Source organism: Glycine max, chromosome 8, assembly GCF_000004515.6.
Source record: "Glycine max cultivar Williams 82 chromosome 8, Glycine_max_v4.0, whole genome shotgun sequence".
Classification (NCBI taxonomy): domain Eukaryota; kingdom Viridiplantae; phylum Streptophyta; class Magnoliopsida; order Fabales; family Fabaceae; genus Glycine; species Glycine max.
In genome coordinates, this window is record NC_038244.2 from 15432181 (window position 1) to 15459693 (window position 27513).

Consider the following 27513-nt stretch of genomic DNA (forward strand, 5'->3'; position numbering starts at 1 on the left):
TTATTTGTAAGGGAGAAGGGTAATTTAGTAAATAGGAAATATGGTTCTTTAATTTAATAAAAGATAAATAGTCACTTTTATCTTTCAAGTATAATTGGTTGACAAATGCCTAATATATAAAATTTAGTCAGTGTAAAAATTAAATTGCGACAGATATATGCCTACCGTTAATAAAACAGTCTATCTTTCATGCAGGAAAATGATTCTCATATCTAATTATCAGCATATTATTCATATAATTTTTTTTTTACTTTTTGTCTTTCCACTACACATAAATTTGTTTTTGAAATATGAAAATATAAAATTTAATTCCCGAAAGTATAAAAATACGATAAATATATCCAAACGTTAATAATAGATTATAACTAATTATTATAATTTAAAAAAATTTATAATGATTGCAACAAATTTTTAACAAACTCATAAATTAAATTGAGTCTAAAAGAAAAAAAAACACTCATTTTATAAATTATGAATAATTATTTTACATTCTTATGCTTGATGAAAGTTTAAAGTAAAAAAAAGTTATTTATTGTAAAACATTATAGTTAAATTAGATTCATGAATAATTTTAGTAAAAATTGCAATTGTAATGATACTTTTAATTTGTAAAAAACACTCACCTTCTTTGGAATGATTATTTTTAATGTTATGATTTTTTAAATGATTAGTCAATAAATAATAATTGTGTATGATTTAAAAAATAATAATTTAAAAATCAACAAAAAATTTATTATTATAATTTGTAATTTGATATCATTGCATATACTAATAGACACTCATATTTTATTATGAAAAATTTATAAAAATAATAATTAAATAAATAGTGTTTAATTAACGAGAAACAAGGATTTTCTTAACATTTTACAATAAAATTTCTTTTTCTTTTTTTTCCTGTGTCGATAGCATTTATTCAAGAATTAACCACCAAAGAATTATTTTTTGTAGTTGAAGAAAAGTAAGAAGAATTGGTCAAAGCAATAAAAATTCACTTCTATTGGTGATATTTTATCATGTTTCAACCGTTGATGAAGCTTGAAAATTATATAATGGAAATAAACACTTACCCCGTGTGATATAGCTCTCCAAAAATTTTGTCACAATCATTATAAATTTTTCAAAATTATAATAATTAGTCTCAATCTATTATTAACGTCGGGATATTTTTTACACTTTCGAGAACTAAATTTTATATTTTTATCTTTCAGGCACGCATTTGTCATTGGAGTTGAAAAACAAAAAGTCAAAAAATATTATACGATAAATATGTCCCTAGGCTAACAATTAGATATGGTCATTTCACACACAAATTTGTCTCTCTCTGCCACCTAGTCTATTATATTTATCCTCTAATAAATTAATAATGTCCTAATTTTCATTTCCCCTTTCGAGTTTGGACAATGAGGGGAAAAACAATGTCTTAAAATCAACACTCATAGTTCACGGAACCCAGATAAAAACAAAAACAAAAATATAGAATTGTTTATTTGTTATTTTTTAAAATTGCTTTCTAATTAAAAAATATTTTTTTAAGTATAAAAAAATATTGTGAGATATGAATAAACTTTGAAAATGAGTTTTCTATCTATGTATTATTAGTGTAAAATAAATTAAATTGTCAACCAATAAATAAAAAATCATGATAAATATGACTTTTAATTAAATTGAATTTGATATACTATTACTATGCTTTAAAATTACTTGCTTGAATATTAAATTTAAGGAATTTTTAAGTGGTGGGGATTTTAAAGAGATTTATTTTAAGCAAAATGAAGAAATTTCAAATAACACCTAAAATAAGGAAATTTCAAATAGCACATAAAATGCATTTTACATTTAATGAAAATTAAATTACTTTATTTGTATAAAGAGTTTGAAACACAAGAAATCTAAATTTCTTTAATCAAACAAAGTGTTTTTTTTCTTACATAAAATGTTTTAAAAATTAAAGAATTTTTTTTGAAGAGGAAAGAAATTTAATTGAGGTGATTAAATTTTTATACATTTATGAATTGTTGAAATTTTGAAATCCTTTATCCAAACACTGTCTTAAGATAATTATTGTAAAAATTAAAAAATTTAGTATACATGACTTTGAAATTAATATTAAAAATAATATTTATTTTTAACTTTTAAAATTAAAAAATCAAAATATTCCTAAGTCTATTTAGGTAATTTTTTTAACTCAAGTCTCTTAGTATTGGTTCTTGATTGTTTAGATGATTATTAGATATCACCACGATAATAATCATCACGATATGTATATTTGTTCCTGACCTATTGTACGTTCATTTTGATCATAATAGAGATATTTTATAAACATTATCCTCTTTTTAACCCTGCTGATGCATCTTTTATAGACAACCGTGAAGGCTCATGAGAGTCAAAATGGCCGATATCTATCTATGTGGTTAATCTTACAATCGACACCTAACAATACAATCAATTGTAGTTTGCAAACACGAACCTCTCTTAAGTCTTAACCAACCGTGGCTATCGTTTTATCATTTATTTATGCTTGAAGTAAGCTGTAACGCATTTTATTCTTCTCATGATTTGTGAAATTGTGTATGTGTGGTTGCCACTGTGCTAAATGATTTTATTTGGTTAAAACGATCAGGAAGTAGGCTGTGGCAAAATAGGTGTAACAAAGGAAAATTAAGATCAAGATAACTGTTCAACACATGCATAGACATAGAAGAAAGCATCACGCATGTATCGTTTCTTGTTATTATTGAGTCGTAAATATGAGAATGTGGGCTGTTGTTCCACTAGTAAATTAGACAAATTAACCGTTCAATATTAAGGGATAGCTTTACAAAAAAAACAAATATTAATCTTCATTCTACCTAATTTGAAGCTTTTTTTTTCTAATGTGAGCACATATCTATATACTATTTACAAAAATAGCAATTTAGACTGTATATATTAATACACATACAGCAGTGGGAATAAACTCAGATTTTGATTTATGTTCTGAGTCCATGCGTTTTTCTTGTCTAATGTATTGTCTCACTTTCACATAAGTGGGTCCAAATTAAACAGGTTTGATATTGTACTATGGACCACATTGTTTAGTGGTCCTTAATTTATAATAAGTCAAATGAAGGAATGAGCTACAAAGCATGAATCTATACTGCAGTATATAATGATGCCCTTAGGAGACCGGATTTTTAAGGGTGTTGTGTTTCGCGCGAATCATAATAACAGGCCTTAATTGAATCGTAAACTGTGCAGCTTTTAGTTATATTTGCTCTGGAACTGTGTAAGGCTCTTTACATTTTGCCCTTGATTGTTTGCATTTGGAACATGTTTTAAGGAACTACCTCAGACAGTTAACCATATATAGATGTAACAACATCTAGCATCACTCTCCGCAGGTATCACAATTAATTACTACTTATTTATGTGCAGCTTTTGCTTATCATGCTTCATAGTTTGACTATGTTTTAGTTTCGGTTCTGGTGCATGCATACGTTTAGGTGGCAATGTTGTTGAACTCTTGGCTATAAACTTAGAGACAATAGCATATCATCATTTGTATTCAGAGCAGAACGGAATCAAGGTGCTAAGTTTTCATAGACTTTGCCTCTACTTTGTGTTATTAGACAACAAAATCAGAAGAATTCTTAAAGAATGTGAGACTGTGAGAGTGAATATTGACCTATGGCTAAAGTAAAGTAACCCAAAATGGTGAAAGGTTTGGTTTTGCTCTAGATTGTCTCTACTCTCTAGTTAAACTGGGGATAGTTATGCATGATATGCATGGGGAATTATATATTTTACCTTTTTTATGACAAAGTGCAGGTAACAATTTAAAACGAACTTTTGACATTTCAAAATGTGGTTTTAAACCATTCCAAATGTTTCAAAATAAAATTGTCCATTTTGACTGGTTCTAGGAAAAAAGAATGGGAAAGAAATATTACATCTATGCAGGATACACACTATATGCAGACTTGCAGAGTTGGCTATATATATACGTGTTAGTGTATGCCTCATAGTTTACAAAATTGATTTGAAAAAAAAAATTGAAATAAAGTAATTTATATTTGAATATTTTTATTGTAAAAATTTACAGTAGAGTCTATTATATAATTAACAAGTCATTGGTTCAAGTGATCTGAATTTGTTCTCCTTATATAAGATCTTGAGTTCGAATCTTATAAATGAAAAAATATGGTTGGGAAGAAAGATTCTACTAAAGATACTCAGTCAGGTTTCCCGACGAAAATTAATTATTAATAAAAACTGGTGAAAGTCCCCTTAAGTAAGGTCTCAAATTTAAGTCTTTGATAGAAAAAATCTGGTTGAGAGGGAAGACACACTAAAGATGGTCAGTAAGATCTTCGACAGAAATTAATCATTAGTAAAATTGGTAGAATCTACTATATATGAATTTTTGACAAATCCTAACCAGTATCCTTAAAGCATTAATTACGAAAATAAAAGGGAAAAAAATTATTAGATGTAAATACTTTTAATGATTGCAATAATTACTTTCAAAATCAACTTTAGACCCATCAACCTGGCATAAGAATAGTTATAAATCACACTAATCGATATTTCAAGTGATTTTAAATTTAGTAACATGAATTCAAACGCCATGTAAGAATGTAAGATGGGTAAGTAGAAAAATGGAGTATGGTTGACAAATAGGGCCAATCTGATCCAATTATATCTGTTGGTCAAGTTATTTTGTTTAAAGTTCTCGCATCTTTGCTGGCAAGACAATAATATGAGCTAACTAATTGATAGGGGGAAGACTGAAGAGTGCAAAGTATTGGAACTGTATAATATAACTACAATTCCCCCTAATCGTAATATTTATTTTATTTTTTCTTTTTGTCTTGTCGAGTTTGCAAAAAGGTTCTGATGTCAAGTGCAAAATTAAAGGATGAGTTGGTGATAAAAAGTAAAATGACATAACGAATTTTATAGTATTCAAGATAATGCTACTTATCAAATGCATCCATTCATGCAGAGAGTTTGTATTTAAATGTTTTGAGATTAGCCTATGAGATTATCTGCATGGCGCTGATTGTAAAGATAATGATGATTTACGAAATCCTTTGAATATGTGAGGACTGCTTCTACTAACTACAAAGGGATACTATCTGTTGTGCAATCGAGGGGGGTGTACTCCAACACTATCATATATGAACTTGAGAGGGAGATGATATCATATCATTATATGAACAATATTTAGTAGATATGAAAATGTTCATGGACTATAGAAGGAAAGACCACACTTGCATTTCCAGCTCTCGGGCTCATAATTTGCATACTGGATTCCCAAATGGCTGCGCCTGGTGCTCGTGCTTGGAACTTGGATGGCTTCACATGGAACACAACCATAGCACTTGTGCTCACAACTTGGTGGGCTTGACCCTATTTTGCTCACTCCTCCATCATATGCTTCCTTCATTGTCTCTGATGTACCTTCTATACCCTTTAACATAGATACAAAACAGACACAGTGCAACAATATATTAGTCATTAGTACACCAACTAGACCCACCCAGTTCCAAACTTAGTGAGAGATAAACATACCTTTTTTGATTCTATATTATCTGGTGGTGGAGACTGTAGAGTCTGTTCTTGGGCTGAAAAGAAAGGTGAGAAGAGTTAACATAAGAGAGAAAGAATGAATCATATAAGCTAAGGCATAATGAAATGATTAAGAGTCTAAAAAATTGTTCACTGAGCTAGAAAGTTCTGAGGGAAAGCCCTTTGAATGTTATTTTGTTATTACAAATGTTTGAAAAGTTTTAGAGAAATGACACTGATGATTTCTAAGTTGAAGTTGAGGCATGATAAACCCTCAGTTGCAAGTAATAGATAGAACATAGAAGTCAATCTTCAAAATGGTTTGTGTAACTGTAACTAACCTGGAAGAAACGGCTTCCTTACTGCAGAAACCAAACTCACTATTTGCATAGCTAGCAGAAAACAGAATAATCTTCCTCCTATCATTTTTCCTTCTTCAAAAGTGCAAATGATGGATGTGATGAGATGATGTTTGTCGATGATGGTAATGTAGATGATTATGTTTCTTGTTGATGGTAGTGTTGGTGAGAGAAGTGTAGATTTTGAATGAATCACTCACAACACTAGTCACAACGAGTGGCTAAGCATGATTGCTGGAATATATGAAGAGGCTACCAAAGGAGCTATAGCAAGCTTCAAATCCCAAAAAGCAGGCCAGGACCCCCAAACAAAATATGGCTACACTTTAAAACCTATGCATTGGCCAAGAGATTTTGCTTCACAAGCAAGAGATTCAGTTTTCTTGTCACACAGTTAAAAACCTCAGCAAACTTTCACCTTCATTTGACAACTCATCTAGGAACTCCAAAAGACTATTCTTTTTTCCACTGTCTTTCTGCCTCAACTAACCTTGGATAACTTACCTTTCAAAACAAGCCAAGGCTTTCTCTCTCAAATCAATCCAAATTAGTAGTACTATTTATGGTGGTCCACAAAATTCAGAATAACAGCATCCTTTTTGGGCCTGAATTGTCTGAAGCACCTGCAAGAGCAAGACCCTTATAAATACTATATCTTACACTATTTCAGATTAAAAAAAGAACAAAAAAAAACTTTGACGTATAGACAACACACTTACACAGCCTTTCCCTTTTCTTGATCCTTTCATTGCCATATGGGAAAGAAAGAAATCAACAACAGAAAGCCAGTTATTAAAAGTGGTAAAAAGCACCAGCCTCTTAGCTCTCAGTTCTGCAGCAAAAGCAAAATTTAATGAATTAGTTAACGAATTAAATATGGTAACATTCTCAACTCTCTTCGGATTGGTTGTTGGAGAACATACAAGTCTCCTTAGTACAACATCCAATATGGGCTATTCCTTTACTACTTGGCATTGAATTTGGGGTCCCACCTCGCCTGCTGAATATTTTCCCACATTCAATGAAGAGCATATATATTCTGGTTACATCATTTATTATGGTTCAAAAGGCACCATGGATGAAAGAGCACAAGGCATGCGCAATTAAAAAAAAGAGGGTTCAGCACTTCAGTGAATACTCATATAGGTGAAGTAGCCATTAAGTATTGGTAGTATCTCATTGTTTATGCTAAGCCCTTAAGTATGTATTATAAAAACATAAAAAAAAGTCATAAATAATATAAATAATACAATTTTATGTAGTCCTTCTGCTCTTATATATTAATCACATTCTAGAATAAATATTTGGTTCTATTTATAAGTCACCAACTAATCTATTAATAATGATTTTTTAATTCTGTCCTTTATATTATTATCAACATTTCATTATTAAGAAAGAGAAATATTGAGATTGAAAGTTGTTATTGGTCCATATCGAAGAAGATAGTAGAGTAATGGATAAATATTAATAATAGCTGGAAGAGAGAGAATAAGCTAAGCATTTAATTAGTTATTGGTGGAATTAGTTGAATGTATAATTATGTTAGGATATAATTAAAAACTTGTTTTATTTTCAGACATATTTAATGACTTAACTTTTCTTCCTTAGTTTTGATAATTTAATTAAAAGTGATTAATATATAGGAGCGGAGGAAGTATTTTACTAAAAAAAATCATTTAAATTCCTTAATCATTACTCTAAGAACACTTATTAGCAATTTTTCTTATAATAAAGCATTAGTAGGATTGTTTTGTTGTTGTAATTGACTGCAACTAGTGCAGTTTGTGAAGTGTTTCATGGAAATAGGCAATAAATACGCTCGGTGATGTTATATACTAAAGGCTAGTAAAACTAAAAATGACATGAATAATTGATCAATCAGTCATGTTAAAGGACAATCAAGCGAAGGACGGATAAATGACAAATGCACCTATGTATACATTTTTGTGTAATGTGGGTGAACACTATTGTCTGAGAATTATTACTTGTAGTTATGGGGCAGCTGAGTGATTTGAGTTAAAGGATATTTCATATGTTTGATGTGCTATATAGTCAAGGAAGCTGATGTTATCTACCTACTAACCTGCAGACAGTTGCCAAGAAAGTGACAGAAAAGACCCCTAGTAATAATATAGAGTTTAGGGCTGCTGAAAAGGAGTTAAGAAAAAGACAATGAGGGAGAAAAAAGATAAGTGTTACGTGTTAGATGGTTTGCATGAATGTTTGGCTATTCGAGTAACGTTAATTGGGAAATGCAAGAGTAAGTAATGGTAGATTCTCCTATTATACTATCCTTTTAGTAATCTTCTTAGTACTTTATAAAGATAAAAACAAAATACTACTAATATTAAATAAATAAAAATTAAAATGTATTCAATTTTTTTACTTATTAAATAGGAAGCTTTTTAATAAAAATTATAGGAAAATTTAAAATTACTCCAAATGAATCGTCAAAACAACATTTTAAATAGGTTTTCAAGTGCTTTAGACATAAACTCTGCTTAGAATTCTAGTTTCCTGGTGGCACACCTCTATAAAGTATAAACTATAAGGCTTCTTAAAAAAAATCAAAACAAAAACTTGGGATTGTATAGAGCAGGTGCTAAACAAATCAAGACTGCAGATTATGCAGTATTCACTTTTATATCATTCAACGTGGAAATTAGTTCATGTAAAGATGCTTTGATTTTTCATTAGTTAAATTATTATTAATCACATACTTTATGTTGCTTATAGGATGTACTAAATCTTATCAGATAATGAAGGAACAGCATAGTCACTGCACTATCAAGGTGGCCCGGTGAGAAGCTTAAGATATACAATTGTTTTAGAAATAAAACAGAAAGCTCGTCTTATATACCACATCTCAAGGCCAAGCGTAACAGCTTTAGACTGGAAAGGCTTTCAGGCCAATATATTCTCCAAGCATAAGAAACCATACCAAGCTTTCTAGCACCAACCAATAACTTGAGCCACCATATCCCCAAACCCTAACTAATGTTAGTTTCTACATCGGTTCTTAGACCGTTTCTAAAATAACCAATGTAGAAATCAATGTTTATTTTTTTTAATGTTTATCTTTTAAAGCTCACTTATCACTTATAAAAAGAAGTGAATGGAAATCAAATATCAATTCAATTTTATTTGGTACAAACTTGTGACCTTACATCCAGTTTCACACCACCATCAATTCAGCAAACTTCAAATCCTAAAGCTAATGAATGAATAGACAACACATGTCATATAATAAACAAAAACAAATTTCCATCTGAACTAACAACAAGCCATCTATGTAAAGATCCCAACAAATTTTTCCTTCGACAACAATAAGCGACAAGAGATCAATTCCAGCACCTGAAGGGGAAAAAAAAGAGCTAAGAGTTAAATATTTAGAGATTAAAAAGACGCAACATGGAAGGGAAAGCATAATCTTCACTATAGGGGGAAAATAGGCCAGCTCCACTTTTACCACCCAAGAGACAGCATTGAAGAGCATTTGACAGTTTTGCTCTCAACTCATCACCCCCTCTACCCTATATACAAGCCAGAGATTTAGAGCACAAAATAAAATATTAATTTTGAAGCATTAAAAGGTATTTACAGAACAAAAATGATAAATAACACAACAATAATAGTAAACACTATCATTGATGAAAACCTAAAGCTTATTAATCCAATGCACCCACCATTTAACTTACATTTAAAGCTTTTAAGGATTTACTTATTTGTTTTGCTATCAATGTTCATTGTACTTAAAAGAGTTGAAGTTAATAACATGAAGAAAACCAAAATACATGGATGACTTCATTAAACAAATAGAATGAAGAAAAACAATAGAATATTCCTCAAAAGCTGGCTCTGTTGTTGAACTGCAATCAATATATATAAAGACTTTTCCTTTGTGAGGTTGCAACAAGCTTGGCTTTCCAAGTTCAGCCTGCACTTGTGTAGCCAACAAACATATCATGGTTAGTAAAACAATATATTTAAAAGAATTGTTTGTTATAGTATTAAACAAAAGGATATTACAAGTCAAGAAATAAGAAATCAATCCAAACATTTTAATTTTTAACCACCTTAACGCTGGCAATGACATCTGTGGCACCCATTCTAACTCTTGCTGAACCATTGGTCTGACATGAAGTTATTTTATCAAATACATAAATTAAAACTATTTAAAGAAAAAAAAATCAATGCTCCACTAGGGTCAAATCATCAGAATACCCTGCCAAATGTCAATTGATTAAAGCATTACCTGGGGAATGATCAGAATACCTAGAGATTGAAAATTACAAATCACCTTAGTTTAGAATCATTATTAGAATACAAAATTCCCATGCATAGAGAAGATATCAGATTTCTAATTATTATGTTGTTAAGAGTAAAATACAAGGGAGAAAATGAATTGTAGATAAACAGTCACTTCATACTCAACAAAACCAAGCTTGTACCCTTGAAATAAATTATGAAATAGGGGACAGAAAATGAGTATATATTATAAGGCACTATATATATATACCTCAAGGGCATTGTTGACGGCAAGTTCTGTTGTCTTCCTATCATTTGGGAAGGAATAAGTGCCTAATCCAATAAGAGGCATTGTAATGCCCCAGTTCAAACGCACATGATTGCTCCTCATTCTGTCTGTCTTTTTCTATGTGTATGTATGTGTTTTTATTTCTAACTTTTGCTACAGTGCTATTGCTAATGTGTCTCTAACTTTGGCTATATATAGATTCTCGGAGTCAAGGTTTACTAACTAGTCAGTTTATAGTTTAGGTTTGAAGCTTTTACGAGCATCTAATTTAATCATATCTAATTAATATATAATATTGCATTTGATTGAGGAAGATATAACAGATGTCCAAGAGTTAAAATCAATTATTGAGGAATGCAAATCAAAGCATGGGATATTCCCTGTCTCTCGGGATTTTATTAAATGGCCCAATCCATCATCCAAAAGCAAATCAAATACCTTAAGGCATTAGTCCATCATAGGAAGTTAATACCACACTAATTAATTAATTTATATATATATCACTTGCAATAGCAATAACGTAGAGTATAATTCCGAAAGCAGTTCTTGCTTCTGTGCAGTATTTGCTAACTCATAAGCATGCTCAAGAACTGCATAATATGTAGATACACAAAACTTATTAGGGAAGTTGACAACTTTGGCTAAAAGCTGAACATTCAAATTTTTAACACTGAACAATTTCATATCAGAGCATGAAAATCAGCAGAAATTCAGTGAGAAGAAAACTACTATTGGACACCCCCGCCCCCCCTCCCCTCTTCCTTGTTATAGTCCATCTCAAACCCTAAACAATCTAGATCCAAAATAAGCTTAATGTCAATAAGCAGCTAGATACGTAAAAAGAAAAAGTGGCAAGCTTTCCTTTAGTGAGTCATTAAAATCTTTGAAACATATCTGAAGTAAACCGTGAACAACCACAAGCAACATACTGCCCAAGCCTAATCTAAATAAAAACCAACCCAACCATATGGCGAAGAAGGGGAGCAACATGACCACGGAGAGTGGAGATAAAGCCTGCTAGTTGTTTCTGGGAAGCTGAAAATGGAGAATGACCAATTAGAAGAAAAGGTGACCCTGACAAATAACAATGTATATTTCAAGTAGATCATTACTGTTGTTGAGCATCTTCTTCACTGAGTGAACAGGATAAGCGTTGTATGCTAGAGTTAGAAAATGTGGCCAAAGCTCTTCAAATACTGCATCTCTTTCAGCTTGTGAACAATGCTTGACACAAGTCTATCAGTTAAAACAAATAGAAAGCAAAAGATTTAAAATGCAAGTTCCTCTAACAGTATGTGAAACTGAAATTGAATAAAAAAAAAGGGATACCAACAAACATACCTGAAGAACCCGAGATAAGATGTGAGAGCCCACAATCTCTGGAATCTTTCCCTTCATCTTTTGCAAAGCTTTAGTCACTAGCCTTCAATTATATAAAAGTACCAAGTAAGACATAGTAAAAAGAATTAAATGAAAAAGAAAAAGGGTTAAACAAAGAAAAATCAGTCCTTAATGTCTTGTTGCAGGAACATACTTAACGTGGCTCGTGGCTCGTCTTGACACTCGAGAGAAAGGTGCGAAGAGGCACCGGCAATGGAGGGACCTGACCATGGTTTTCCCGGTGGCAAGGATGTCAGAGGAGAGGGCGATGGCAGACTGGTGGAGCTGGAGAGGAGTCAGGTACGGAGGGAGCTTTAGTAGCCAAATCCGCAACTTTGGAGGCCGGATCTGCGACGTTGGTGACCAGATCTACGACTTCTTTGCCCAGATCTGCGGCTTCTCGGGGGCTGTGAGCGTTGTGGTGGAGTTGGTTTGGGACGAGGTTGGGTGTGCGTTGTTGGTTAGTAGTGAGCGGCACTGGTTTTGCTTGTGGTTATGGTGGGAATGAGAAGGTGAGGGTCAGTGTGAGAGAGAGAGCGCCAGAGATGAAAAAGGAGCACTTTCCAAAGACGGTTCTAAAGTCTAAACCGTTGTTGAACACTTGCGTTCAAAGACGGTTTTTTGAAAATCGCTATTGAACACTTGCAATGATTTACAAAAATGCCACTGCGTTTTGGATGACATTGGTTTTGGAAGAACCATCTTTGAATCAGCGTCGTTCAAGATCATTTTTGTGGTAGTGTGATACCAAACTTGAATACAAAACCAAAACCATAATCAGCCAATAACTTGAGCCACCATATCCCCTAACCCTAAAGGTGAATTTAGCAGCAAGATGAGCTTTATCATTCTTGGTAAGATTTAAATTTGGATCAGCAAAGACATGGATAGGCAAGAGAAAAATACAACACAAGTGATAGACCATGTGAATTTTATTTTTTTTTAACAGCAAAAGTGTATATAAAAAAACTTCGTACCCCATTGCCCAGAGGCTCTTCGCTATGCGAAGGTATAGGGAAGGGATATTGTACAAGCGATACTGTTGTATATACATCCTAGCATTTGCAAGGTGCAGAACTATGGTGACCTAATACAAGCTAACCAACTTGAATTAGGAAACCAAAGATCTCGTACCCAACCAGCCTAACTTGTATTATATAAACTATCCCCCCTCAATCCAAAAAATTATCCCTAATGTTATTGGACCAAGAGCAAAAAGGGATATCAAATCCTTTCTCCAGATTTTTAAGCCAGGTCCAACAGTAAAATAGAGCGCCCTCCATCACTTTATAGTTGTTGAAACTTTCATTTTGGAAGACCATCTTATTCCTATGCTGCCAAATACACCATGTCAAAGCAATCCACGAAGTCTGCCACCTCCGAAGCCTAAGTCCGTTGAGATTGTAGTAGGAGTGTTAAAGGAAGTGTTGTTTTGGATTTTCCAAGAAAGCACCCACTATGTTTACCCATGATCGTGATTCCCACCATAGCGGCAACATGTTAGCACAAGTGAAGAATAAGTGAGCCTCGTCCTCATCATGACTTCTGCAAAATGGGCAAGTGACATCATTAATTTCCACATTCCTCCTTCTTAAGTTATTCTTTGTAGGCAATCTTTTCCTGATCAATCTCCAAGCAAAAACTGTTGCTTTACTTGAGACTTTTATCTTCCATAATACTTTAAACGTTTCATCTTGACTCTCCAATGGCAAATTCCTATTGAGTAATTCGTAAGCACTCCCCATTGTATACTTACCGCTTGAATCTCCCTCCCATCTCCACATGTCCTATTGATGCACATGTACCATCAGACGCTGTAAGTCTTCCATAAATTTTGCAACAGTGTCTATTTCAGCCTCCAAAAAGAACCTCCTCCACTGAAGCTTCCATTTCCAACCTGTATTTGCTATTGTCCCCATTTGTTGGATGTGTTGGTGTTGTTGTTGAGAAATCTGGTATAGTCTTGGATACTTCTCCTTAAGCGAGACCCCATCCTCCATTCATCCATCTTCCCAGAACAAGACCTTTGATCCACATCCTACTTTCCATTTTGTCCCATTTTTTAGCTAGCTCCCCTCCTCGGATAGATTACAAATAGAGCCAAGATCCCGCCACCAAAGAGATTCTCTGATGGATCTTTTTGTCGCATCTAAATTCCTCCACCCCCCATACTTTGATTCCAGAACTTGTGCCCACAGCTCCCCATGATGATTGAACAAATTCCAGCATCACTTCCCGAGTAAAGTCAAGTTAAACTTCCCCAAATCCCTTATACCCAAGTTAAACTTCCATGTGAATTGAATGTAAAAAATTTAAATCACCAATATCAGTGTAATTGAATCCCAAATTTTATTTCATTTAGAGGTAACATGTGCAGATAAATGTGCTGCTGGCATAAATTTAGCAGCCAAAAGAAAAAGACTGAATATACTTAGTGAATTATAAATGTTGTTGATGCACCAGATGAAGTTACAGAACAGAGTCTACAATAAAACATTCACATTGATAATGTACCAGTTCAGGGATAATCTTTCTTTTTTTGAAGACAAAAGGACTAAGCATTCACATAATCAATTGAAAAAAGAAGAGAAATTTACTACTTAAAGGAAACAACAACAACAACAAAATAAAAAAAAGAAAGAAAGATCAGTGGACAAAGCCAAGGTAGTTTTGATGGTTAACACCATTGAAACAAGTCTTCACACTCTTTGTTACAAAATAAAGGCACATCCTAGCCATCACTTTGGTGACACATCACGAGTGTCGGATTCAGATTCTTTCTTGGGATGAATGGCCTCAGCAACAGCTTCAATCTCCTCCTTCACCCGTTCAAACACACCAGGCGCTTTTATTTCATCAGGTGAAGTTCCCTCGTCAATGTCATCACTTGTCCCATGAGTTTCTTTGTGATGGTGAGGCGATTTGTCATGATGAAACACTGCCTCAATCTCCTCCTTAGCTCGCTCAAAAATGTTTGGACTTTTCACATCTTTTTCTTTCATGAAATAAAACACAAGGACTTAAATCTTTAATTTCTTTTAAGCAAGAAAAAAACTGTTATATCATGGAATTAGTCCATATATATATATATATATATATCAAGAACTTTGAACCAAGAGTAAATTACAACCTTGAGGTTTTTTTCAGATTACATGTAATCCCTGGCTTTTTTAATGTTTACACATGTAATGTGTAATGTATAAAAGGCTGTCAGTGTAATGTTTTTCAAAGAGTTAGTGTAAGAATATAAAAAGGAAAGAAAAAACCTCAAAGAGGTGTCATCAATCATTATAATTTACTCTGGAACCCATAATTCCAACATAGGAAATCAAATAACCTCCACATCTTCCCCACAAGTCCACAACCAAAAAGCAAAGAACTTTCAGCAATAGGCATGCAGAAGAAACTCATAAGAATTAAAAAAACAAGAGTCATAAATGGATTCTTCTGTTATGGGTCAGTTAAGTAGTTACACAGCTTTTGATATAAAACAAGGGTAATATATCCAATTTTCTCTATTCTCACAGTTCCCTACAGATAGGTTCTAATTGGAGAACTCAAAGGGTATTACCAAATTGAAATTGTAATCAATTTCAACAAGAACGTTTAATAGATCAAGCAATGTTTTGAAACTAAGGTCACAAAATAAAAAATGGTAACAGATGAAAGATCAAAACCCCATGATAGCATAATGCCAAGTATAAGAATTTTGTAAACGATAAATATGAAAAGATGAGAGTTTTAAACGACGATACCTGAAGGCGAGTCTTTAGGCTTTGGTTCCCTATCCGCCATTGAAGTGACTTCAGACACGGTTGAGTTGAGGCTGTAATCAAATATGGAAAAACGATACTTGGGACGTTTGTTCTTTTTTTTTAAGTGAAAATTATTTTGCTACGAGTTTCTCTAGTTTTTAAAGAGATTTTATCTGATACAAATTGAGTTTTTTTTCTACATAATAAAAAATGAGTTTGAAAAACATATATGTGTAAAAGTTTACATCAGTTAAAAAAATCTTTTTTAGTAACCTGAAGAGAATTATCAGAAGGTGTATAGAAGGCATATCCTCGAATTTTAAGTTGTCAAAACAATATATATGTATATATATTTACTAGTATAATAATTTGAGTTTAACATGGGTTTTTAAGTTTACAATTTACAATATTTTATATTATTATAATTTTTAATATGTTTTTAATTTATTTTTATTGTATATGTGTTGTGTATTTTATATTCTATAGGGTTAATTCTGCTTTAATTTTTAATTAGGATTGATTTTGGTTTGCACTTTGATAAATTTGGTATGGTTGAATTGATTTTTTGATCTCATTGCTAAGAGTATCATGTTGGTCTAGGATGGTTTTGGGTGTTTTTTATGACAGAGGTGTGATTGTGTGTGCTCTTGATGGAAGGTGAGGCGAAGGAAAAGTAAAAATTTGGTTGGGTTTTAGGTTTGGGGATGGGTTTAAATTTCGTATATGGGTTTAGAATGGGTTTGGGGTAACAAGAATGTGTGCTCGATACATGTGAAAATATGAACTCAAATATGTTAACAAAAATTGTCATCCTATTTTGAAATAATTATTCTATAAGTGTATACATATTTCAAAATAACTACTTTGATATATGAAAAATCATATTCCAAAATAACTAATTTGAAATCATTATACATTTCAAGAATGGTCATTCCATAATAGGTTTTATCTTCTTCATCTCTTTTATCACAAATTTCATATTGAAAGTAAAATTGATCGATTTTGATGGTGGTCCAAGACGCAGTGGTGGGTGGTTATGAAGGTAGGGTACAATGGTGGTGTTTGACGATAGGGTTTACGGTGAAGGGTATTTTTGTTTGTTGGGGTGCAAGCAACAAAAAAGGGGATACTGGAAGTAATAGTAGAAGAAGAATCTTAGTCGAATCCATTTTGGACAAGAAATCGAGTGTTGCTAGGTGCACCCAGCATTATTGCTAATGCACCTAGCATTCTTTAAAAATGACCAAATTACCCTTACCTTTTTTCTCCTTTTACGAATCAAGTTGATCCGCAAGTTGATACTTGATCCGTAAGAAGCTTGTAGATCAACTTGATTCATAAGTTTTTTACGGATCAACTTGATCCGTAAGTCTTAAAAATCAACTTGCGGATCAACTTGATCCATAAGAAGCTTGCAGATCATCTATATCAACTGCGGATCAACTCATTGCATATGCAGATCAACCTGAATGAACTGGGTGCACAAAATCATTTTAAAAAATACACAAGAGTATTTTTACCTTTTCACATTAAGTGTTGAGTGCACCAGCAATAATGTTGGTTGCACCTAACAACACCCCAAAAAATCTCTAGGCCGAAAATGAAATCGTGACATGCTATTACCCAATTTGGTTGGCATTTATATCCTACACTCCAACTTTTGCATCTTACACCTTTCATTACATTATGAAATACAAATTTACACTTTTGGAATATGTGAGGTGTGGGATACAATAATGGAAATACAAGATACACTAACCTATTTGGTTTTACTCATTCAGGTTAATCCAACAACTTCCAAAATTATTTTGGTTAATTGCACATAATTTGATTTTTTTTCAATTTTCAGAATTTTCTATAATATTTTTCACTGATGTAGAAGCTTTTGTACTAATTTATATATACCATCATAATCAAATTAACACTAGACCTTAGAATTTATCTGAGAACATTTTTATTGAAGATTCTTGAGTTAAGTTGAATTTAAGAACTCATGTTGATCAGATTTATTATTATTATTTAAGGAAAGAACTTCTTAAAACTTTTTTTTAAAAAAATATTATTTTTTAATGTCATTTGAGAGAAAAGAGAGATTAATTTTTTTTACAAGTAAAATCCAAAAATACAAAATTACATTAGAGTAAAAGATAATAAAAGTTTTTATATCTTATGTATTATCATAAGACTCAAAAAAATAATCCAAAAATTTAAAATGAGTTGAAATTGCTGTTGTTGTGACCTACGCACAATATCAACATTTAATGAAGTAACGTAGGAGTAATTGCCGCCGCAGCATTTGCAAATCCAAACTATCAACTACTAGTAGTGTGCATAAATAAATGACTCTTTAACTGAATGTGCAATATTTTTATACAAATTTTGACTATATTGCCCCACCTTAACTTTTACTGGCCAGAGAGAGCCTTTATGATAATGTAAGTATTTTTGTTTTGGTAAGTTCCATTACTCATTTCAAATGCATGGACTTGGGGATCAAGGTTTTTGTACAACATGCATTACACGAAATTGTGGATCCTCAAATGGATGAAAAGTGATGAATCACGACGGGGTATAGAAGTCAAGGTCGGAGAGTCACGCAATTGAACGTTTTGTCTGCAAGCAATTTTAAGGTTTTAAAAATGGATTCATGACTTAGATTATAACATCTAAGATTTTTTAATTGTTGTGACTACAACACGGTCACACTTGGAACCGCATCGGTCGTAATTCGTCACAATATCAATAAATACAACACGATCGAAACCGATATTTATAATGTTATATTTATGAGGGGGATTCAAAACACGAAGAACGGTTCGTGATGACCATGAAAGACGAATTTAACCGCGTTGAAAACTCAACTCAATTGGGGAAAACAACTGAAAAGAAACAAAACAAAAAAACGATAGTTTTCAATTTCGTGACTTCGACTAAAATCACGTCCCAAATTTGACGTTTGAAACATGAATTGAATATGATATATGCATCGCAGTTTGCATCGGTCCCAGGGAAACACTCGCGGGATGTTTCATGCTATTTGGATTTTATTGTCTCATTCATGTTAGTATATTTTTGGTAGTATTTTGATATTTTCTTATGTTATTCTTCCTTCGCCTCTACTACAAATTAAGTTACTAAACATTACTTTGCTAATAAGCTTTGGAGGTTTTTTTTTTTTTTTTCTCATGCAATCATACCAATTGATTTAGCCAAGCATAATTTAGGTTTCAAAATAAAAAATAATATAAAACAACAAAAGCAACATGAAATATAATATAATGTAGACTAAATTACAATTTTAATCCTCTATTTTTAAATTAAAATATTTAATTTCTTTATTGTTTAAAATAAACAATTTTAATCGTTCCATCATATGATTATCAAAGCAGAATGCAATGGAAAAAGCAAGATGCAATCGTTGAGGTGCACAAACTACAATTTTACCAAAATTTGTGAATAATTTTTTTATTTGGTATACACGTGTCAATCAAACAATCAGTCTCATAATTCAGAATCCAGAATCTACCTGTTGTCTAAAGAGAGATTCGTACAACACATGTCACAATGTGATCCTTTGTAAAAATTTGGTTCGGTTACTAACCATATATATTAATTAATACATTAATTTATAAAAATTAGTTCCACTAATCATGTATCAATCAATCACACACACACTATATATATATATATATATATATATATATATATATATATATATATATATATATATATGTTGTTCTAATTTTTAAAACAATTTACGTAATCAATTAATTTACTTGGACATAATTTACCAAAATTAGTTTACAAAAAATAATTCCTATAAAAATCTAAGTAATCAAAATTCCATTTCACATAATTATTGATTATGTGCTAAAAATTATTACCTATCAATCATATCATTTAAAAAATTGAAAGTATATCTCAATCAATCACATATATATTGTTTCAATTTATGAAGAAATTAATTTAAATTAAAAAATTATAACCTACCGAAGTAATAATAGTTGAAAATGATTTTAAATTATTTATAAAGTTGAAAATCATTCAACGTTTAAATTTGAATGAAATTAAAATGCATAAAAGTTTCTTTCATTAATTAACAAGTTTTATTTAATTATATGTTTTAAATAGCTAAAGTTTGTTGCTGACATTTGAATTCAGAATTTTAAAAATGAGTGAATTTTTAATAAAATTAACTATTACATTTTTTTAATTTTAAAATAAAAGCTGTAAATATATGTTTGTATTGAATTTTTAATAATATTTATTGATAAAAGTATTAATAGTATTAATTAAAAAAATTAAATAACATTTCATGATAATCAATAAAAATAGATTAAATTATATTTCATTCTTAAAATCTTTTATTTGCATAATCATTAAAAATGTTAATTTTTTAGTCAGTAACAAATATCACGGTACAAACTAAGGATAAAATGATAATATAATATTTATGTAAATAAGCCAATTAAGTACAAATAATCAGTTTAATCAAATAAAATTAGTTCTGAATTAGTAATTAAATAGAAATTGGTGAAATAAAATTAGTTCTTAATCAAACAAAGTTAGTTCTTAATTAGTAATTAAATAAAAATTTGAGACAATTTAGTTTCGGTCCCTAGTCTAACTTTTTTTCAGTCCTTTAAATTTGTGAAATATTGCTTTTAATCCCTCAACATATATTTTTGAAAGATTACAAATTTATCCTTTTTAGTCCTTCTTTTTAGTTATTCAAATTTATTTGAAAGGATTAAAAATAACATTTTTAAAATTTGAGAGACTAAAAGGAACTAATTTTTCAATTAGGAGATAAAAATCAAAAGTTTCTCAAAATTTGAGAGACAAAACATATTTAAGCCCTATATATTTATAAGTATTTGTCACTGAATAATATATTTGTAAGAATTTTAAAATACATAAAAACATGAAAAAATGATTAAAAATTCCTAAAATTTTAGTTTATCGATAATGAAAATATAAATTAATATATAAATGTGGTTTAAGCCCACATAAAATTTTAATTTATAAATTTTAAAAAATATTTTAATTGATGAAAGAATTTATTATTATTAGAATTATATTTATATTTAATATTAATTGTAAAATTTAATTATTAACTAAAATAGTTTTTAAAAAATATCTTTTACAAATCTTAATATGTAATTTTCATTCCTATTGATAGTTTAAAACAAGTTAAATTATTTTATTTTGATAATCAATTAACAAATCTTCAAAATAAGAGAAAGATGATATGTAACAAATTATATGAACCCAGATTAAGAATAATGTTGTTATTTATCTTTCACGCAATTGAGGTAATTAAGTACAATTAATTATTTTTATTTAGTTTTATCAAAGATCACAATATCTCTTAAATCATTAGATCACATATTAATCCTGCCAAGCTTATTTGTTATTAATTAATTTAATTAGCCTGATTAGTAATTAAATTGTGTTAATTACCATGTCATTATACAATGATACAATTTTTTTTAGTATAATGCTTATAATTTATAATTTAAAACATATATCACGCATAATATTACTATTTATTTTAACTACTAAACTAAATATCTAATTTTGTCTATTTAATTATGCAATTTAAAATTAAATGACATTACTAAAAACATAAATGTGTAATAAAAATTTGGATCAGCGATAACTATACATAATATAATATGATTAGTCTGACTTAAGAAAAACAAGTAAAAAAAACATTTAATATAAAATCATAACATGATTTAAATTTAAAAACACTAGCATCATTATTATTTTTATATAATAAATTTATCATAATTTTATTCTATGTTAATCTTATATGGAGGAAAAAAAAACTTTCTCATTTAATTCCAACATCATTGTAAGAGAAATAGTTTAACTTTACTGAACCTTAGTCATAACTGGTCTACATTAAAGATGATATTATGAAAGTACAAGCCCCACTTTTTATTTTTAAGGAATTTGACAATTTATGTAAATCATTTTTAAAAGGTTTGATTTTATACATATATTCGTTTCTAGATCAGTCAACAAAAAAACTTGTTTCTAGATATCATTGCTTATGTAATTTTAGTAAAATTAGTAAGTAAAAATAGCTAGCAAATTAAATGATAATTATATTATAACATTAAATATATCTCGTGCAAGGCACAGGTTACTACAGTAGTTCACAATAATTTACAAAACATTATGGCTAACAAAATAATATTTAAATAAACAATTCATCTATTTTTATATATAAAAAAAAAACTCAACCCAAAATAGGTCAACACAATCCAACCTATTGAGTTAGCAAAATTATGCTGAGTTATATCATACGAGTTGCATTTACATAAAACTTATGGACTAAAATAACATTTACATAAAACTTATTACCTCAAATTCTAAACAGACGAATTTCGTTCAAATTTTTTACTTGTAAAATGCAAAACTTTGTCTTAAATCACTCTCTATTTAAGCATTATAATTTTTTATTTCATCATCTTAAAAAACTTAATAAATGAAAATAATCCAATCAACAATTAGTCAATTTTATCTTTTTTACTCTCATATCTCAAATAATGAAACAAATTACAATAAAATAAAACATTTTATACTATTCTATTTATTTTAAATAATATAAATAATTAAAAAACTTATATGTACCTTAGAAATTAAAAAAATTGAGAAATATTTATAAATATTTCGGGCGTTTTTTTATTGTGTTTTTGTTTTTTAAAACTTCTTTAACAAATTTCAAAACTGATGTTTAGAGAATAAAAGTAAGGGGAAGAAGATGTGAAAAAAGAGAATCATAAGTAATAAAATACTAAAAATAGAACAAAGAAATCTTATAGTTCAGTTGATTGAAAAAAATGTCTGAATAATAGAAATCTCTTAAACGTTGAATTAAAAAAAAAAAAACAGAAACGTAAATGTCCTTATTTATCCGGCGTTTGATAGATTAGAGGGACCCATTATAAGAATAACATCATGCTTTTGACTGATTCTGTTCCTTTCACATCTCCGCGTGTAAACTTTTCGCATTCTCATGTAATGTAACACTTTCTACATGTCACATACTAGTATCGTTTTCCAAATTCTGAATTCAAAATAACCCATTTATGGGACTCGTTGGCCACACATAATTTCCTTTTTTTCTATTCAAACTAAACCTGTTCATAAGGCAATAAAAATTCTAAAGGGTCAGTCACAGTTTTCTGCAATCTCTGTCTCTTACGTATTTGAAAGTGTGTATATATATATATGAGATAGACTTCCACCCGTTTTTCATGTCTTAAAAACTCGTGCCTTATTAAAAGAGAAGGGAAGTGCCATTTCAAACACTAAAACTCACGAGTGCTGTTATATCTTTGCATCATAAAGGCAAGAAGCTGACTTCGTCTACTTTAAGGTGACCCTCTCTTTCCAGCACTTCTGATATATTTTTCAGTTTTCTGTTGGAAAATGCCTTTAATGACTTTTATGAATCACATTGAGAAATAAATATATCATGTGTTTACAAGGTTATGTTATGTTATGTAATTAGTACATATTTACTCCTTTGAGTTATATTGTTACTTTTTTTAATTTAAGGATGGAGTAATTTATCGATGATTCATTTCAGAGGTAGGGATTGGTTTCAAGTTGGGGAGTTGGTGGCATGTTGTTAAAAGCATTTTTAATGATTGACTTGGTCTACTTTGATTTTCTTTTGGTAGTGCTATAATTAACTCTCTTTGGGGTAGTGAATGTTTATAATCTTAAGAAGACTTTTTGAGAATCTCATGTTGATGAATTTGATGCATTAAATGGGTGGTTACACTGGTGACAAGAATAGGTCTCATCTTCTTAAATTGACACAATTGCTTGTGAAACTCTAACCTACCTATAGTGTTACTTATTTTGTTTAAAGCAGAGAGGTGTGCAAATGGTAACAGTGGACTATGAATCAAAGGAGGGAGAGATCACATTCAGAACAATGAGCTTCAAGAAATGCAGAAATTTGTATAAGCCTGATCATGAATTGGATGAAGTTATTGTTACTGAAAAAACCACAAGCTCAAAGAGGAGGAAGGTGGGGAATCTGAAGCTGCAAACCACATTCTCCTTCAAATATCTACTTTCTGATAACTCTGATTCAAAGGAGGAAGAAGTTGGTGGTGGCATGTTCAATGAACATAATAACCCCACAATTGTGTTGCAAAAACCAGAAATCTTGTTTTCACCAAAGTCCATTGAGGAGCTTGATGTGGCTGCAATAAAGCTGCAGAAGGTTTACAAGAGCTACAGGACCAGAAGAAATCTGGCAGATTGTGCTGTTGTTTGTGAGGAGCTATGGTTTGTTCAATATCCATGTTTATGATCTTTTTTAAGTGCCTAAGGGATTTGTGTTGAATTTTCTAATTTTTATACACAGTCACTAAAAGATATTAATAATCTTATCATATCTAACTATTCTGATTAGATTACACTTTTACCATATAGAATATTTTCTCCAATTTGAATTCATTGATTAGTGCCGGGACCCAATCTATTTAAATATTAGCTATTTTTTTCTTTCACAAAATCTTTTTGTTTCTTTTTATAGTATAATTGTGAAAATAATTATATTTTTCAATAGACTGTCTTTTTAAACAAAATCTACATGAACTGTCATTTTTATTATAAAATCATCAAGGTTTACAATTAACTGGTCTGTCCTGATTAGTGCTTAATTAATTTTCCCTGAATGAGTGTTTTCTTTGAAACCTTAATTACAGGTGGAAGAAGGCTTTAGACATTGCTGCTGTTAGTGGTTGTTCCGCGTCAGATTTTGACTCTGGTAAATCAGAAACAGCTCTTTCAAAATGGGCAAGAGCTAGGACCATGGCTGCTAAGGTACCCCTTTTGTGTGGGAAGCTAGAATCTTTGAATAAAGTGTTGTGTTTGCTTTAATAATATTTTAGCCATTAGTTTCCAATTAGATGCAGTAGTTGCTTGAAATATAATTGACTGAACATAATTTGGCTTTTCCAAATATATATCTTTGACCGGGACCATAGAGACAAATTCAAAGTTTTCATTCTCTTTCCGACATTTTTTTTTTCTTTTAGGATTTTGTTATCAATTATACCCTTTTTTTTTCTTTTCCTTTTGGGCTTATTGGTAGGTGGGAAAAGGGTTGTCCAAAGATGATAAGGCGCAGAAATTAGCTCTAAGGCACTGGCTTGAAGCTGTAAGTTTATATGTCCACATCTTGATTAATTTCAGAATTTTAAATTCAATTAAGAGTACAATTAAGTAGATTAAACTAAACTAATTAGATTCCTTGTGCTTTTTAGATTGATCCACGTCATCGTTATGGGCACAATCTGCACTTATACTATGCTGTTTGGTTTAATAGCCAGAGTTCACAACCTTTTTTCTATTGGTAAAATTATTTACAATGCAATTAATAGAATAATTTTTTATAGCACACTTTTAATTTTAATTTTCTGATTTCATAATTACATGGTGGTAACATGAAGGTTGGATGTTGGAGACGGAAAAGAAGTAAATCTTGACGAGTGCCCAAGAAGTGAATTGTATAGGCAGTGCATAAAGTATCTTGGACCCGTAAGTTGTTTTCACCTCATCACTTTGATAATGCCACATAATATATAATGGACAGTGTCACAGTGTATAAATTCTAAACTCTAAAAAAAAGTTTAAAGGTTTAGAGTTTAAAATTGTATAGGCAATGTATAAAAGTATTTTGGACACGTTGGCATTTTTACTTTGACAATACTATATTGTTCCCACGACATCAAATTTTTAGACGCCCCATTACTTTTATACATTTTTATTTTGATGGTAATAAGGACTTGTACAGTTGTAGCTTGGTCAATTTCTAGAGTGGCAGTGGTGTATGGAATTGCCTAGCTATGTTGACTATAGAATCAAATTTTAGGCACAAAACCCATTGATTAGTATTTAGTAAAGTAAACTGCCAACGTGTTGTTTGTACATGTGCATTCAATGCACTAAAAGGCTTCACCTATAATTACGAATTCTATGCTTGGGAAAATTATTCTTTATGCTTTTCAATAGTTTTGACTTCAGAAAATATTAGCAGCCACCACAATTTTCTTTATTTTAAGAGTGTTCGTTTTGTTGCTTGCAAATGCAGAAAGAGAGGGAAGCGTATGAAGTGATTATTGAAGGAGGAAGGCTTATTTATAAAAAAGGCCAGAACCTTGTACACACTGTTGAGGGATCTAAGTGGATTTTCGTTCTTAGCTCATCTAGAATTTTGTACGTTGGAGAGAAAAAGAAAGGCCATTTTCAGCACTCTAGTTTTTTAGCTGGGGGTGCTACTATTGCATCTGGAAGATTGGTGGCCCAAAATGGAGTGCTTGATGTATGTGACACGTGTTTTAATTATATATTATATCTACATGCATACCATTGATTATTTTTAGGACAATATAAAATGAAATTATTCTCTATTACTATCACAATTTTGTAATTTTGTGATAATGGGAAACATTAGCTAGGTAGAGGAATATAAAATTTCACAGCACCGAAAGATTAATTAAGGAAAAAGTTTAAAAGCATTTTACTTCCCTTATATGCAAATTGATGTTCATTTGTTCTTATTCAGGCGATATGGCCCTACAGCGGTCATTACTGTCCTACAAAGAAACATTTTATGGAATTCATTGGCTTCTTGATGGAACATAATGTGAACTTGACAAATGTAAAGGTTAGTGAACCTATTCAAGGCATTTTTCTGTATAGATTGTTTTCTTTAATTAGACTTTATTTGGGATGACTGAGATATTATTTTGGATAAATTTCTCTTTGTAGGAAAAAAAATAAGAATGTAAAATTTATTAAGTTTTTTTTTCATAAGTTAAAAGCAATTTATGCATCTTTATCTTTTAGAGATATTAGCTGAGAGGAGCTTTTATAAAAATTAAATACATAAATTAATTTTAGCTTATGAAAAAAATTCAATTCATTTTACTTTTTTTTTATAAATGTTTATAAAGAAGTTGATCTAAACAAACATAAACATCAACCTGTTGAAATAATGCGTGACATTATGTAATTTCATGGTTTCCTTATGCAGAAGTATGCAATTGATGATGATATCCCACCTACAAAACCTGTTGATGAGGAGCTACAATTTGAGTCCCAAATGACTAAAAATGCTAGTTTAAGTGACTTTGCCACTGCTAAAAATTGCAGTCAAGACAACATGGCTCACTCTGGCACCAATATGGAAACTTCACAACTTAAAGAGAGCAAGTCATTGTCACGAAAATGGACAACTGGAGTTGGTCCAAGGATTGGTTGTGTTAGAGAGTACCCTGCAAAACTCCAAGTTAAGGCACTTGAACAACTAAATCTATCACCTAGAGTCAACCTTGCCAAAATTGCATCCAAAGCACCAATTCCCTCACCAAGGCCCAGTCCAAAAATCCACCTATCCCCAAGGCTTGTGCACATGGGAATTCCTAGCCCATGATTAATTAGTTTGCCCAAAATCACACACCAACTTAATAAAGGTGTGTGTTCAATATTTTAATTGCAAGGCAATAAGGTGCATTAGGCACTGCTTCAGCCTTTTTAACCTGAACCTTTAGTTTAGAATCTAGGATAAAGGTCACACCACACAACATCTAACCCATGATTTATTTTTTCATTTAGTTTTTTTCTTGGCCAATTGTTTTGGTCATTCAGCTTCTGATGAATCATTTTTTTACTCCTTATTTGTTTTACTTAATTCTATTTTCGGAGTTGGGTCAATCTTCCATTCTTGTAAGTCAAATAATAGAAAACTTTTCTAGTTTTTAACATTGTGTAATTGTGTTCTCCCTCCCTCTTCCTTCCTCATCAAGTATTATTCTCAACCATTGACCAGTCATCATCATGGTTTGGAGATGTGGCATTGCGTCAGTGATGAGTGAAATTGGGTATAATATTC

At 30.8% G+C, this 27513-nt stretch overlaps 3 protein-coding genes across 5 annotated transcripts; 1 reads left to right on the forward strand and 2 right to left on the reverse strand.

Annotated features, from left to right (window-relative positions):
• Positions 1-5025: 5025 nt before the first annotated feature.
• LOC102664780 (EPIDERMAL PATTERNING FACTOR-like protein 2) lies at positions 5026-6984 on the reverse strand. The gene is made up of 3 exons (XM_006585450.4): positions 5892-6984; positions 5554-5606; positions 5026-5452 (listed from the first exon to the last, which is right to left on the reverse strand). Exons 1-3 carry the CDS (start codon positions 5974-5976, stop codon positions 5225-5227), a joined length of 366 nt encoding a protein of 121 aa, XP_006585513.1. The 5' UTR covers positions 5977-6984; the 3' UTR covers positions 5026-5224.
• Positions 6985-14254: 7270 nt separating this feature from the next.
• On the reverse strand, positions 14255-15729 carry LOC100500421 (uncharacterized). Of its 2 annotated transcripts, none has more exons than NM_001250877.2 (2): positions 15582-15709; positions 14255-14821 (listed from the first exon to the last, which is right to left on the reverse strand). In NM_001250877.2, the coding sequence occupies exons 1-2, from the start codon at positions 15619-15621 to the stop codon at positions 14565-14567; spliced, it is 297 nt and encodes a 98-aa protein (NP_001237806.2). In that variant the 5' UTR covers positions 15622-15709; the 3' UTR covers positions 14255-14564. The 2 variants fall into 2 exon arrangements, with proteins under 2 accessions (NP_001237806.2, XP_025985155.1); XM_026129370.2 differs by having other exon boundaries at positions 14258-14815; positions 15582-15729.
• A 6628-nt stretch (positions 15730-22357) lies between these two features.
• LOC100805874 (IQ domain-containing protein IQM1) lies at positions 22358-27383 on the forward strand. Of its 2 annotated transcripts, XM_003532953.5 has the most exons (9): positions 22358-22974; positions 23479-23900; positions 24323-24440; positions 24712-24777; positions 24884-24972; positions 25070-25157; positions 25711-25941; positions 26185-26286; positions 26656-27383. In XM_003532953.5, the coding sequence occupies exons 2-9, from the start codon at positions 23491-23493 to the stop codon at positions 27052-27054; spliced, it is 1503 nt and encodes a 500-aa protein (XP_003533001.1). In that variant the 5' UTR covers positions 22358-22974; positions 23479-23490; the 3' UTR covers positions 27055-27383. The 2 variants fall into 2 exon arrangements, with proteins under 2 accessions (XP_003533001.1, XP_040874227.1); XM_041018293.1 differs by lacking the exon at positions 22358-22974 and having other exon boundaries at positions 23003-23900.
• The last annotated feature ends 130 nt before the right edge of the window (positions 27384-27513 follow it).

Excerpts from the sequence above, each read along its gene's own strand:
- LOC102664780 (XM_006585450.4), bottom strand. The coding sequence starts at position 5,976 with ATGATAGGAGGAAGATTATTCTGTTTTCTGCTAGCTATGCAAATAGTG. Across the intron at positions 5,607-5,891 it reads AAGGAAGCCGTTTCTTCCAG|CCCAAGAACAGACTCTACAG; the intron begins GTTAGTTACAGT and ends CTTTCTTTTCAG. Across the intron at positions 5,453-5,553 it reads ATAATATAGAATCAAAAAAG|GGTATAGAAGGTACATCAGA; the intron begins GTATGTTTATCT and ends TCTATGTTAAAG.
- LOC100500421 (NM_001250877.2), bottom strand. The coding sequence starts at position 15,621 with ATGGCGGATAGGGAACCAAAGCCTAAAGACTCGCCTTCAG. Across the intron at positions 14,822-15,581 it reads GCCTAAAGACTCGCCTTCAG|AAAAAGATGTGAAAAGTCCA; the intron begins GTATCGTCGTTT and ends ATTTCATGAAAG.
- LOC100805874 (XM_003532953.5), top strand. The coding sequence starts at position 23,491 with ATGGTAACAGTGGACTATGAATCAAAGGAGGGAGAGATCACATTCAGA. Across the intron at positions 24,441-24,711 it reads CTAGGACCATGGCTGCTAAG|GTGGGAAAAGGGTTGTCCAA; the intron begins GTACCCCTTTTG and ends GCTTATTGGTAG. Across the intron at positions 24,778-24,883 it reads TAAGGCACTGGCTTGAAGCT|ATTGATCCACGTCATCGTTA; the intron begins GTAAGTTTATAT and ends TGTGCTTTTTAG.